At 37.7% G+C, this 15,988-nt stretch overlaps 1 protein-coding gene across 3 annotated transcripts in view; it reads left to right on the top strand.

Moving 5' to 3' along the window:
* The first annotated feature begins 13,172 nt into the window (after window positions 1-13,172).
* Window positions 13,173-15,988, top strand: part of LOC103317046 (mitochondrial proton/calcium exchanger protein) — a 164,248-nt gene continuing 161,432 nt past the window's right edge. For 2 of the 3 annotated variants that reach the window (XM_031921450.2, XM_031921451.2), the window contains exons 1-2: window positions 13,173-13,863; window positions 14,185-14,618. In XM_031921450.2, the coding sequence (XP_031777310.1) occupies window positions 13,806-13,863; window positions 14,185-14,618 (492 nt within the window). In that variant the 5' untranslated portion in view covers window positions 13,173-13,805. Of the gene's footprint in view, window positions 13,864-14,184; window positions 14,761-15,988 lie in introns of all 3 variants that reach the window. The other variant, XM_031921452.2, reaches the window with a different exon arrangement.

Genomic DNA, 15,988 nt, shown 5'->3' with positions numbered 1-15,988 from the left:
TTAAAATAAATAAATACTCTCGTAAAACGTGATGTGGTTGCGTTCAAGCGCTTTAATTCTTGCTTTTATACTCTCTTCGCTCGTCTTCCTCGAATGTGCCGCGGAATTGTTCGAATAAATCATCACCTTTAGGGAGCATGGGGTAGCTGGGTTTGAGCGCTTTGGTTTTAGATTTTATCCTACCTTTGATCGCCTTCCTCCGATGCGACAAGGTGTTGTTTAAATAAATTATTATATTTGGGGAGTTTGGGGAGCTGGGTTTAAGCGCTTTAATTTCCGATTTTATTCTCGCATTGCTCGCCTTCCTCCAATGTGCCGAAGTGTTGATTTAATAAATAATTACTCTCGAAAAGCGTAGTGTCGTTGGGTATAAGCACTTTGGTTTCAGATTTTACCCTCGCTTCGCTTGCTTTCCGCCGATGCGACAAGGTGTTGTTTAAATAAATTATTATATTTGGTTAGTTTGGGGTTACCGGGTTTAAGCGCTTTGATTTCAGATTTTATCTTCGCTTCGCTCGCATTTCCCCAATTTGCCGTGGTGTTGTTAAAATAAATAATTACTCCCGAAAAGCGTAGTGTAGTTGGGTATAAGCACTTTTGTTTCAGATTTTACCCTCGCTTCGCTTGCTTTCCGCCGATGCGACAAGGTGTTGTTTAAATAAATTATCATATTTGGTGAGTTTGGGGTTGCCGGGTATAAGCGCTTTGATTTCAGATTTTATCTTCGCATTGCTCGCCGTCCTGCGATGTGCCGAAGTGTTGTTTTAATAAATAATTACTCTCGACAAGCGTAGTGACTTTGGGTATAAGCACTTTGGTTTCAGATTTTACCCGCTCTTCCCTTGCTTTCCGCCGATGCGACAAGGAGTAGTTTAAATAAATTATTATATTTGGCTAGTTTGGGGTTGCTGGGTTTAAGCGCTTTAATTTCAGATTTTAATCTCGCATTGCTCGCCTTCCTTCGATTTGCCGAAGTGTTGTTTTAATAAATAATTACTCTCGGAAAGCGTAGTGTCGTTTGGTATAAGCATTTTGGTTTCAGATTTTATCCTCGCTTCGCTCGCTTTCCTCCGATGTGCTAAGGTGTTGCTTAAATAAATTATTATATTTGGTGAGTTTGGGGTTGCCGGATTTAAGCGGTTTGATTTCAGATGTTATCTTCGCATTGCTCGCCTTCCTCCAATGTGCCGAAGTGTTGATTTAATAAATAATTTCTCTCGAAAAGCGTAGTGTCGTTTGGGTATAAGCGCTTTAATTTCAGATTTTATCTTCGCTTCGCTCTTATTTCTCCAATTTGCCGAGGTATTGTAAAATAAATAATTACTCTCAAAACAATCACAATCATCGCGATGGCGCCACCCGAAAGTAAGCCGCCTGACAAGGCTGATATAAATTTTTACAAGTGTCATAAAAATAAAAAAGTTTCAATTGTGATGTGTTTTATTTGTGGTGGTGTTTATGATAAGAGTTATTTTGAAAGATTGATTAACACAAAATTCATTGTAGAAAATATGGTAATTGGCCCTGAACACAATGCCATAACCTCAAACTACGATGAGTCAACACTAAATGAAGATACTAGAAAAGTAATTGCACAGTTAAGATTAAGTATGATAAACGAAATAAGAGAAATGGTATTAAATGATATACATAATCTAAAGAAGGAAAACAAGTTACTAAAATTATTAAACATTGAACTACAAGATAAAAACTCATTACTCAAAGAACATCTGAATCATGCTAAACAAGTTAAGAACAAGTCTTTTTCCCAAGTTCTTACTGATGAAATACCTAAACAAAAACGAATTCCCAAAATCATTATAAAAAAGAAAAATAGAGATGATGGTAATGACCTGAAGAGAAATGTCATTCATTATTTGAACAAAGAAAAATCAATTCAAACAAAGAAAGTGATATTCAAGAATGATAGTGAAGTTATTATTAGCTGCATGAATGAAGCAAGTGCTATAGATACCGAAAAATTGCTAACTAAGAAATTATCCAATACATGTACTATTGAAAAGGAAGAGGTTAAAAAACCCAGGCTGAAAGTAGCCGGATTTGATAACTATGAACAAATGGACATAAAAACTATAGAAGAGGATATAAATACTAGAAACTTTAAGAAATTTGAAAGTAAATGTACAGTTGTGCACACGTACGTAAATAAAAAAAACAAAATTACAAAGTGTCATTTTAGAAGTTACTGCTGAAATATACAAACACATTAGAGAAAGCAAAACCAGAATTTTTGTAGGATACCAGTATTGCAGAGTTTATGATGACTTAAACCTACAACCTTGTTTCAATTGTGGTAGGTTTGGACATAATGGAAATAAATGCTTTAATGAAAAGGTGTGTTTGAAATGTGCTGGATCTCATAATAGTGTATACTGTAACAGGATAAATGAAATGTGCTGCGTAAATTGCCTATACAGTAACAATACGTACAAAACACAGTACGATACTAAGCATGTTACAAACGATAGTTAACGCTGCCAAGTTCTAATAAACAGAATTAATGAGTATATAGCAATTACTGACTATCCATTGACTCCAGTTATCCAGAGATACATCGGTAAGATAGATATTTACAAAAATACCGGAGCTGAATCAACAAATGCAAGACAGAAATCACAATCCATGACGTCTCTATCACCATGCAGCAGTATTCTTTCAATCCCAAGGAAAACCGACGCAGCTAAAAAACGATAATACGATCATGGAGCAGAACATCGAGTTAATTGACAGTATACAAAAAGATATAATTCAAACAGAAAATACTTTTCACAGTGTTATCACTCTCAATAATTACGTGAAATATAAAAAAGAATATATTTTATACTTAAATATTCGTAGCCTTAATGGTAATTTTTTACAACTGCAAGCACTTATTAAGAGCTTAAATACTAAGCCTAGTATTATAGTTTGCGTCGAAACTTGGATCATAGATTTTTGCAACTATTTTAATCTGAACGGATACAAATTATATTACAATAATAGCAAAATAAACAAATCGGATGGCGTAGTGATGTATATTGAGAATTCCATTATTGAAAGTACTGAAATTATTGTAATAGGTAAACTTAAAATAATTAATTCAATCATTGGAACTGATAATGGCAATATAGAGATATCAGCACTATACAGATCACATGACATTCCAAAAATTGAATTTATTACCAATATAAAACAATTACTATATAACAAGAAATATGCTAATAATCACTTAATTATAGGTGATTTTAACATTGACCTACTAAATCTAGATAATATTAGTCAGAAATTTCTGAACAATTTTTTGGATAATGGTTATCTACCGGGATTTCAAGGTATTACTAGACCGTCCGATAGGAATAATAACACTGGAACATGCATTGATAATATATTTACTAAAGCTAAGACAATACACACTTTACATTTTTAATTATTAAGTACAGTAACAGATCATTACCCATTATTTACAGCATTAAGTAAATTTAAGAAAAAAAAATATAGAAGAATCAATAACCCAAATAAATTATGATAAATTAAGTAGCATAGCCAGTAGAGAAAAATGGAGTACAGTATTCTCAATGCATGATCCTAATGTAGCTGTGAATATATTGTTAGAAAAAATAAATAATTGTGTACAACGGGCTACTTTCATAAAGAAATTAAACAATAAACACAATAACAAAGTACCCAGAAGTAAATGGATCACTAAGGCAATACTAAATTCTTGCGAAAGAAAAGAAATACTATACAAATTGTGGAAAACTGAACCAAATAATGTGAATCTAAAGATAGAATATCGGAATTATATTAAAATTTTAAATAGGGTAATTAAAGAAGCAAAAATAATATATGATAGAGATCAGGTTGTAAAAAATAGTGATAATCCCAGAAACCTGTGGAGAGTAATCAAACAAAAACTAGGTAAAAATGCGAAAAAAGATAGAAATATAAACCAGATTTATGATGATAGGAAAAATTTAATAAATAATCATACAGATATTGCTAACCATTTCAACTCTTACTTTAGTAGCATCGGCAAAACATTGAGTGATCAAATAGTGCAACCAATGAATGTAAACGTCAAATTACCAAAGATAAATAATAATTCTATTTTTATTACGCCTACTAATTACTTTGAAATTACTGGCATAATTCAAAATATGAAATTAAAGAATGGAGAAGTAGACAACATAAACTCTAAATCACTAAAAACTCTAACACAGTACATAGACCAATATATTTAATATCCAATGTAGCAAAGATCTTCGAAAAAATCATTTATAATAGAATATTGTGTTTTATTAGTACATTTAATATTTTATCCAGTAATCAATATGGTTTTGTTAAAAATAGAGGTGCGAAAGATGCTCTGGCAGAAATAACCAAGATTATTTATGAGAAATTAGACAATAGTACCCCGATTGCAATCACTTTTCTTGATCTTGCGAAAGCTTTTGATACGGTAGATCATAAGATACTACTTGATAAACTTTACAACTATGGAATCAGAGACACGGCACACAAACTTATAACAAGTTATCTGGAAGGTAGAAATCAAAGAGTAAAAATTAATGACTGTATAAGCGAATCCAAAACAATTACTACGAATGTACCACAAGGTACTATCTTAGGTCCACTGTTTTTTATTATATATGTTAATGATCTCTTGCAAAATATGCCTGCAAATTCAATAATATTATATGCGGATGATACAGCAATTATTTCGACGGATAGTTCTTGGACAGGAGTAGAGGAAAAAATGACTAACTACCTGTATAAAGTATCTAACTGGCTTGTACTAAATAAGCTATCACTAAACATTGACAAAACAGTTTGTATGACTTTCGGGAACTACTCTGATAGCATACCTACAAATTTTATTAAAACGTTATCAAGGGGCGCGATAGCGCCGCTTTGGCAAGAAAAAGTACGAAGTACGATTTGTGGATGGCGCGACCCTATATACTTTGAAATTAGGTGTACCTAACCTTAAAAAAAATCTCGATTGCATTCAAATCAGTATTATTGCGCGTATGCGCAATCTGTTGGTATCTACTTATATATATTATCCTAATTTTTCTATTAAGTTATTAACTTAATATTGCAAGTTGAAAATTTGCTCGGTATATTTCATTTCGTTCAGAGTTTCCATCCTCTCCCGATATTTTTCGTCTCCTCCGGTCACGTGACTTCCAGTGAGTATATTATTTGGTATTATACACCAGTGGTTACAGTAGTTAATCTACTTTACCGACATTTGTCTGCTACTCGGCGACACGCGATGATAATATGCATGTAATGCTATACGTATATATGCATATATTGCTATACGATTATATGCGCGATGCGATCAATGTCTGAACCAATAGTAGCTTGTTGTCTATCGAATAGATCAAGATTTAATGAAGTGCAATAGCAAGAAGAATATGCTTTGTAAAAGATGTGAAATCTGTCAAAAAAAAAACTTATTTCAAAAGTGAAAATATTGGTAAGAAAAAGGCTAATAAACGTAGTAAAATATCTAAATATAAAAATGTTAAGTAAATGTTTTTTTTTTTTTGCTATACGCATTAAGATATAAAATTAAAGTTAAAATTATGTTTTCCCAAAAAATGATATTTTAATGCGAATAGTAAAAAAAAAATTTACTTAACATTTTTATATTTAGATATTTTACTACGTTTATTAGCCTTTTTCTTACCAATATTTTCACTTTTGAAATAAGTTATTTTTTTTGACAGATTAATCAATCTTTCATATTGTAAAACTGTTAAAGTGTAAGTTAGGTACTACATATCTTAAAATAGATGTTATTTTAGTTATAAGGAACTATAGTTAGTAAGTATACCGGCCTCGCGAACAGGTAACTGCGTTTACCTCTGTGGGAATTTTACTATTATGTAAATAATATGTAATTTTTTGTCTGGTTAATAAATAAATAAATAAATATAAGAAAAATTAACAAATTGTACCATTTTGTACGTTTATGTTGGATTTCGGACCTTTTTTACGTTTTATTACAAGTTGCTACATTTTATTACATTTTGTTATGTTTTATTACAATTTATTACAAATCCATTGATCCAGGGATTTCATGGGGGTCTCTTCTTTGAAACGACAAATGTAACAATACCTAAAAAAGTATAACAAAATGTAAACAATTGTCTGTAAGCGTAATATAATATAAGAAAATGGCAACTTTCTTATTTTCTTACTTCTGCTTACATGCTTTTACTTTTTTTTACAATTTCTTATGCATTGTTACATTTTATTATAAAATTAATAGTTAAAAAAATATGTTGACTATATTAGGCGGTAAAATAACATGTGTAATAACACATAAAATGTAATAAAATGTAATAAAATGTAATAAAATGTAATAAAATGTAATAAAATGTAATAAAAAAAAAAAAAAAAAAAAAATGTAATAAAATGTAATAAAATGTAATAAAATGTAATAAAATGTAATAAAATGTAATAAAATGTAATAAAATGTAAAAAAAAATAAAATGTAATAAAATGTAATAAAATGTAATAAAATGTAATAAAATGTAATAAAATGTAATAAAATGTAATAAAATGTAATAAAATGTAATAAAATGTAATAAAATGTAATAAAATGTAATAAAATGTAATAAAATGTAATAAAAATGTAATAAAATGTAATAAAATGTAATAAAATGTAATAAAAAAAAAAAAAAAAAAAAAAAAAAAAAAAAAAAAAAAAAAAAAAAAAAATGTAATAAAATGTAATAAAATTAATAAAATGTAATAAAATGTAAGAAAATGTAATAAGAAAATGTGATAAATCTGAAAATGTAAGAAAGTGTACAAAAACGTATGAGAAAAAAGATCCGAAATCCAACAAAAAGGTACATTTTCTTACATTTCTTTACATTTTATTACAATTTATTAGATTTTTTTCCACTAGGGTATATATAAGTATTTATATGTATATAGCAAAAGCATGTCTGTTCCCTATTATAGTTTATTATTCAACCGTTTTCAATCGCCTGTAATGCTGAAATTGGAATTTCTTACGATTTGAATAATGCGATTCGGGTAAAAGTACGTAAAATGTTTAATGAATGTTTATAACTGTTATTAAAGTTAAAAAATCATTTTTTTTACAGTAACATTTATTCTTTCAGTACGTAATTAGTTTCCCGATATTCAAAATTTAATTACAGCAATTTATTTTTTCAATTTTTAAAGTATACTGTGCCTTGTTTATTATACCTGTTTTATACGTATACTATACGTATACTATACGTATAGTATACGTATAGTATACTTACACAAGGTGGATTAACAGTCCTGACGCACAGGCCTGCCTGTCCTACACCGTACACCGTGGTATTCACGCACACAAGCACGGCGGATCGTATCAGTGAGTAGCACACTCATACAAACGCACGTGTTCAAGCGCTGACTGTAGGTGTGTATCATGTAGTCAACGGCTTCAATAAGCGTCACAGCAATGTGGTGGTGGGGAAAGGACAGTTGGTCCACCTCTTTATTTGACACCGTGGTTTTTAGAAATATCTGATGAATACTTAGCTCTAAAAAGTTACCTTTGTAGATCTCTTAAAAGTTGAAAATTGACAACTCTTAGAACACTTGAACTGACAACTTTCAAAGATAAGTTAGAAGAGATGGCTAAAATCAGTCAAGACATTACTCGACAACCCTGTGTCAATTATTAGAGTACTTTGTAGAGTACCTCACAAAGATAAGATTGTCACGTGTGTACACGTCACAGGTTTCTAATCCCCTATAAAAAAGTGATGGCCTATGTTTTGAAGCATAATTGTGGCGGTTAGCGCTGGGCAGCATCGGCGCCGGCGCAAACAGACGCTCCAGCGCAGGCCCGTCTTCTCGTAACAAGTCTGGCCGTCATCGAGCTGAGAGCGCCACCAGGCCGACGCCACGCCGTGGTGAGCAGGTAGCCCGCACCTGTCTGCCATTCTGGGCTCGGCCGCCGAACATTCTAGTCGCATAGTAATCATTAGCCTAATATTCGTTGTAAATAAAGTTAACTTTCTCGATCCGCAATATCCTCGTGAGAAGTTATTTCAACCCGGCTCTACCTTCCTCTACGCGCGTCAAGGACAATAATAGGAATATCCAAGTTCCAAAGTGGTAACACCGAATTCAAACTCGCACTCGGAACAGAACGGTGGCGTCAGCGTCTCAACCGACGCTACCGACGCTACGCCGCAGAGCTAACGGCTTCTCTCGCGTTCGAATCGAACGCGACGCGACGCATCTCGAGTAACATTTAACGCTCGTGTTCGGCGGCCAGCCAATTTCTCTCTCGGCATTCTGCGCAGAGCCACGAGAGAAATTTTTAGTCATTCGACTACATCGCCCCGTCGCAGCCTCTCGACAGCTCGACGGCGGCGTTTCTTGTTTTTATTTTCCTCCGACGGAGCGACGAGGCCTATTTACAGCCACCACACAGTCGCGAGGGACATCGGTGCAGCAATCTCCTTTTATTTGGCGGAGAGCGCGGTGTCGCAGTCAACACCGTCAGCAGCACCAGGTGCGCCTTTCGGCGTTCACCACAGCAGCAGCGGCATCAACAGGGAGCCTACCTCCAGCCCCTCTACAGCCGGAGTGTCCGCGGCGCGACTCCGTCAGCTGTCTCCCTGTCAGCGAGAGCAGTAGGCAGAGTCAAGCAGCAGCAACATCATCGCCGTAGACGCGCACCGACTCCGACTCTGATCCAGCGGCCCTGTCAACTCGCCGCTGTATTCGCTCCCGGTGCCTGGCGGCCAGCTTCACCTACATCACCAGGTTTTTAATATCAACGCAACAGGTATTGCTCTTTCGCGGCCTTGAGTCGCCCTTTTTTTTTTTAAGCTCCGCGTAATACCTGTTGCGCGCCGCCGGTGCCGTGCTCCGAGTCGGCAAGCCCGTCGACGTGCGCGTCTCTCGCATTCGCTCGCCCTCCATTTGCCCTCACGCGAGAGCGGCCATTTTGGTAGCGTTCCGCGTCGGGTGAGCCAGCGCGCCGAACATCGTCACCGATCCACCGCGCGAGTTCTCGCTTGCTTCGCTACTCGCTCGAACGCCACGCCAGGGCGCGACCTGCCGATCTTCGGCATCACGCCTGGGGCTCAACGCACCGCGTTCCGCATCCCGCGTGTCTCAGCGCGTCGCCGTTCGACGCGCTCTCAATTTTTCCGGCGAAGCGGTGCGCGATATGTTTCGTGCATCGCTTCAGCATTCTCCGCTCCGGAATTTTAACTCCGACAATCAACACTTAGCCTATCGAGAAGGCAACGGCATGAACGGGCACAACGGTGTACCACCGGCGCCGCCTATGCCCGCTGGTGGCATCTTTCCACCACCACAGCCACCGGTCGAGGCTGCCGTGCGATGCAATCTTCCAACATACTGGAATTTTCACCCCAGACTGGTTCGCACAGGTAAAGGCCACATTCGACGCCAGCGGGATACGATCGGACCGCCACCGCTACAACCTGGTCGTCTCGCAGGTGCCCCAAGATGTCGCGCAGGAGGTCTCCGACATCATCCTATAGCCGCCGCTTGCCAACCGCTATCAGGCGTTGCGTGAGGCTGTCCTGAAGCGCCTCGCGGTCTCCGCGGACACCCAGCTTCACCAGGTGCTCAACGAGGTCCGCCTAGAGGGCCGCACACCCTCGCTGCTCTTGCGTTACACGAGGACCCTCGCCAACAACAACATCTCCGACGGGGCCCTCAAGGTCAACCTCGCCGACCAGCTAATGGCTCCGGAGATGAGCGTCAACGCCGTCAATCCGCAGTAGTCCTCAGTGCCATCGAGCGGCGTATCATCTGGTACCGCCTCACCTCTCCAGGAGCACGAGCTAACGTCACTGCGCCTCACCATGGCGCAGCTCCTTGTCACCGTTCAGAGGCAGACGTCGCTCCTTGAGTCGCTTACGGGAGCCATCGCCAAGAGCAACAACAGCAACAATAACAATAGAGGCCGTGCCCGCTCGCGCTCACGCCCTCACCAGGCGAATACGGCAGCTCCAGGCACTCCCACGGCGAACAATGGTTGGTGCTGGTACCACCGTATGTTCAACCACGAGGCGACGCAGTGCAAGAAACCCTGCACATATCCAACTGCGGGAAACTAGATGCGCCTCCGCACCCGCAAGCAGAAGCGGTTGGCGCACCGTCAGAGCAGCGCTTGCATGTGTACGACCAGGAATCAAGACTCCGTTTCCTCATCGACACCGGCTCGGCAGTCTCCCTCGTACCCCGCTCGTACTTCAAGGAGCAGAGAGTTCGCGGCCCGCTCACGCTCAGCGCAGCCAACGCGTAGACCATCAACACCTACGGCACGCATGCGATGTCCTTAGATCTAGCGCTTTCAAAACCCCTGGCGTGGAAATTCATCGTCGCAGATGTCAGCAACCCTATCATCGGAGCGGACTTTTTAGCGCATTTCGGCTTAGCGGTTGACCTTCAGCGGAAGAAGCTCATCGACGCAGACCACATCCATCACGCAGCCGGCGCCGTCCTCCCAATGCACGTCTACTCAGTCGCAGTCAACATCTCCGCTGACGTTGCGGAGGGAGTTTTTGCTGACCTGCTAAAAGAATACCAAGACTTAGCCACGTCAGGGAGTCGACCATCGCTTTACCCGATCTTTCTGCCCTTCACCATATCGTCACGACCGGACCACCAGCGCAGCGCGAGCCGAATTCAAAATTCTGATCGAGATGGGCATCGTGCGTATATCAGATAGCTCCTGGGCGAGTCCGTTACAGCTAGTCAAAAAGGCCGACGGCTCGTCTCGTATCACTGGCGATTACAGGCAACACAACAGCCGCACTGTGCCGGCCAGATATCCTCTCCCAGTCATCGAGGATCTGTTACTTGAACTTCGCGGCGACACCTTCTCAGTCATAGACTTGAAGAAGGCTTTTTATCAAGTGCCAATCGCGCCGGAAGATGCACACAAGATGGCCATTATTACGCCATTCGGCTTATTTGAGTTCACCAGATCATCCATGGGCCTTCGTAACGCTGCGCAGTCACTTCAAAGGGCAATGGATCGCCTGCTGCGAGACCTGCCTTTTGCTCGGGCGTATTTAGACTATATAATCGTAACCTCCTACGGGAGAGAACAGCACCTGGAGCGCCGAGGGGCGCCCGTTTACGCTGCTGACAGACCACAAGCCACTGTCACTCGCAGTCCAGCAGCCACCAGAGAAAGCGTCGCCTCGCCAATCCAGACAGCTCGACTATCTGTTGCAGCACCAGATCACCTTAGCGTACGTCAAAGGCCTCGACAACACCGCTGCGGATGCGCTCTCCAGAGTCGAGGCAATCAAGATGCCATCATGCATGGACCTCGTGACTCTCGCTCAAGACCAGAACCTTCAGTTGATACATATATATATATATATATATATATATATATATACAGGGTGACCCAATTTAAACGGGCACCGCTCATAACTCGTCAGGGACAGCCACAATCGAAAAAATGGTAGAGACCAAAGTTGTAGGATATCGAAGGGGCAACCCGATGGTGACCTTGGATTTGACCTTGAACGCGTTTTTCAAGGTCATTTGAAGGTCAACTTTGGATTTTTAAATAGGAATCCCATTCTTTTATTGCGGGAATGGAAAGAGCGGTAAATTTTACGTTCAGAATGGTATGTTCGGTTGCGGCACTGAAGGTCATCTCAATGTCCTGCAGCCAGAATGAAACCCCGCCTACGTAATTCCTCTAGCAACGCCAAATTAAAAAAATAATATTTTTGGCGGAAGGCCGAGTGTGAGACTCTTTCGACAATTTTCGGAGGCTATTTTTATTTTTGCAAATCGAAAGTTCGGGCGGCAGGTACGGCGCGGGGCCGGGGCGCCTGCTTGAAAATCATTCGTGAGTTAAGCGTCGTAGGGGAAGGTTCGACGGAGTCGCGGTGGCAAGACTGAGCGCGGGACTTATTTTAAAAGGCTTATTTCGGGAGCCATTTTTATTTTTCGCACATCAGGAGTTCGGGTAGGTAGGTGGCGACCACCTAGAGGAGTCATTCGCAAGTTAACCGTCGGAAGGGATCCTTCGGGGAATAGCGAGACTTATGTTTGGACGCTAGCGAGGGATCATTTGCGTCTTGGCCGCTGGACAGAGAACATCTAAGAAGGGATTTCATCTCGGATACAAAGTAAAAGTAAAGTTTGAAAAAAAATAATTTGACCTTGAAATGAACTTGTAGGACTTGCTCAAATTCGAGGTCACAATTCTCCCCCCCCCCCCCTATACAAGAACCTTGGTCTCTACCACTTTTTTTTAATTTGGCGTTGCTAGAGGAATTACGTAGGCGGGGTTTCATTCTGGCTGCAGGACATTGAGATGACCTTCAGTGCCGCAACCGAACATACCATTCTGAACGTAAAATTTACCGCTCTTTCCATTCCCGCAATAAAAGAATGGGGTTCCTATTTAAAAATCCAAAGTTGACCTTCAAATGACCTTGAAAAACGCGTTCAAGGTCAAATCCAAGGTCACCATCGGGTTGTCCCCTCGATATCCTACAACTTTGGTCTCTACCAATTTTTTTAATTTGGCGTTGCTAGAGGAATTACGTAGGCGGGGTTTCATTCTGGCTGCATGACCTTGCGATGACCTTCAGTGCCGCAACCGAACATACCATTCTGAACGTAAAATTTACCGCTCTTTCCATTCCCGCAATAAAAGAATGAGGTTCCTATTTAAAAAACCAAAGTTGACCTTCAAATGACCTTGAAAAACGCGTTCAAAGTCAAATCCAAGGTCACCATCGGGTTGCCCCTTCGATATCCTAGAACTTTGGTCTCTACCATTTTTTCGATTTTGGCTGTCCCTGACGAGTTATGAGCGGTGCCCGTTTAAATTGGGTCACCCTGTATATATATATATATATATATATATAGTTGACTATATCGATGTTATCGCATTTTATCAAGTTCTAATGCAAAAAATGGTATTAAAAGTTATACTCAAAGTCAATAAAAAATCTTATTGATTTCTATCAACTTCTATTAACTTTTTTAAGCAGGGAACGAACTGGGCAACATAACTGAGCCGTGCGTAGCGCGCTGGACTTTGCTAGTTACTATAAGAAGACGAGTAGAAGAGTGCAATGCGGTGGCGGCCGTGGCGCGACGACAGAACGTCTGCCTTGCAAGCCAGAGGATCTCGGTTCAAGCCCGGGGTTCGTTACTTTTTCGTTGCACTCTGTACCCGTAACAAGATTAAGAGAGTTAGAGATCTCTAAAAGTTTATGAGTGTTTATTAGGAGGAGTGTCATCGCAAATTCGCAATGCTAAGAAAATCCTAAAAACTTACAGAAAGTTATTGGCCGCATGGCGGTGCTGTGATTCGTAAGTTTCTATAACGTCATTCCCGCGCATGCGTAGATGCTTCTAACTGGGAAAATAAATTTTACTATAAAAATAAATAATCTCCGATGTCCAACTTCAAAGAATAAATAATTAGAAACAAGAATACGCAAACACATGATTTATTAGAATTTTCTTTACGTAATCAATATACCGAATCGAATTTATCGGTTATTGATATTGATATTTTTTCTTGGCGCTAAGTTCACTAGCCTGCCAACTTTTACATGCTACTAGCTACATCATGCGTGTATATAATGTACACAATGTACAAGATCTGTGTTTGATTTGTCGACGACTTCAACGATAATTTTACTATTCTATAAAATGACTATAAACTGACTAATGGCGCATCTCGGCTATCACGCACTTGCGAAGAAACGCAGTTTTAAAAACAGCTGAAAAAACGATAAACTTTTGTAATGTATCCTTTAGTTTCTACGAAGACAATGACAACTTTGAACTTTGTTGCAACAAAACGTATGTATTTGTATTGTTCGTTCCGTGTAGATTTTCATAATTGTAACTCTAACCTTATAGGTTTGATTCCTACAATCATATAATTAATTTTTGTTATAAGTTGTTTATTTTATTGTATTATGATATGATGTTTAATAATAGTATGTAAAAATGATTTAGAAACAGACTTCATACTTAATTATTTACTAATGGCAGATCTTAAATTATATATATATATATATATATATATATATATATATATATATATATATATATATATATATATATATATATATATATATATATATAGCTACATTAAAAAATTATTCATTTATTTTGCAGGTTTTTATTATCAAAAACTGGATTTTGGTGGTTTAGCTGTACTATGTACAGGCACAATTAAATCAAGATATTCTACAAAAATTAAAAATTGTGAATTTTTATTCAAATCTGTCAAAAAAAATCAGCACTTACAATTTTTTCATCATGGATCAACACAGTATGGTCATGAATCATCGTCAAAAGTTGAGGAAACAGTTAAAAGTTTTAAAGAAGAGAAACAAAAACAAAAACTAGATAATATTCAAATATCTGACATTGTTCAATCTTCTGACAAAGCAATAGAGAAGAAACGAACTCTATGGCAAAAAGTTAAAGCAGAACTTCTACATTATTACCATGGCTTTAGGTTATTGGGCTTGGACATGAAAGTATCAGCTAAGCTTGTTTGGAGAATTCTTCAAGGCTACGAGTTAAGTAGAAGGGAACATAGATTGGTTAGTTGAGATTTTAATGCAGAACTTCATACATAGGGCTGGCCAGGGCTAATAACTACATTAGTTTGATGTCAATTTTTATGTTGTACAAGTTTCAGAAAAATAGTATGCATAATATTTGCATGACAAATTTATACGCTAGGTAAGTATCTAATCTTTTGTTAGTTTAACGTCATTGTCCAAGTTAACGAAATAGCAGTATTTAATATAAAATTTTTACGTATTTTTAGATCAAATATTTAGATAAAACAGCTTTTAAAATATTATTTTCAATTTTTTTTTTTCTAATACATGGTTTTGATATCGATACTTACATAGCGTATAACATCAATTAAATAAACATACACCTATAACATCAATTAAATGAACATCTTTATCAAAATTAATAGGTACAAAATTGTATATTTACAAGGCCGTTGTTATTTGTACTCCAGATGCTTTTTTCACAATAATTTTTGTACAAATAATGAAATAAGCACGATTTTTTTTAAATTGTTGTCGTACAAATAAGCGAAAAGCAGTATGTATGGTTAGTTAACATTACACTTAACAATATTAATATAAATAAAAGATATTTGACTATCTGCAACAGTTTAACCTAAAAATGAAACGTCATGTACAGCAACGATTAACAAGTATACTAGGGAATTTGTAGAAGCATAGCACCAAGCGGTCTTCTGCTAACTTCAGACTAGAAAATGCATAAAATTTCGCGTGCCAAAAAACTAAAGTATACGTAAGAAATTCGATTAGTGACTTTTAGAATAATAATTAAATCAGTATATAGTCAATTATTATATGCACTGTAAAAAATATAGAGGCTGTCTCGGTGCACGTCAGCACATATGTGAAATAAATATTGTGTATTATTGCTTTAGCATATCTTTTAGCTCAGGTGTGCTTAAACAAACGTACACACTCAGGCACACTCTTTGCAAAAGTATTCTAAAAAAATGGTCAAACATGGAAATTGTTATTTTTGAAGTAAATAAAGAAATTATTCTAAAAATGTGTTTATTTAAAAGTTGATTTATGTTAACCAATGAATTCAAAAAAATGTCAAATTATGTCAAATTATTGATGTTAGGTGCATGCATTTAAGAAGGAATTACTTACAAATAAAATAACTAATAACATAATTACAAAGTATAAACAAATTAGTTGATTAAAAAGTATTCGCATATAGATAACTTTACTAACCCATTACCGCCCTTCACTTAATTTTAAGTTAGTTATTTTCGTATTGTAAAGGCAGTGCAACGTGCTTATGTGAGAAACTCACATGTATCAAAAAAATAACCTTACTAACCCATTACCGTTCTTTGCTTAAGTTAAAATTGGTTTTAGTACCGAGTTGCTTAACCCAATAA

This window comes from Nasonia vitripennis (genome assembly GCF_009193385.2).
Source record: "Nasonia vitripennis strain AsymCx chromosome 1 unlocalized genomic scaffold, Nvit_psr_1.1 chr1_random0011, whole genome shotgun sequence".
Taxonomy (NCBI): domain Eukaryota; kingdom Metazoa; phylum Arthropoda; class Insecta; order Hymenoptera; family Pteromalidae; genus Nasonia; species Nasonia vitripennis.
Note: the sequence above shows the minus strand (reverse complement) of the source record. Positions and strands in the feature narration are given on the sequence as shown.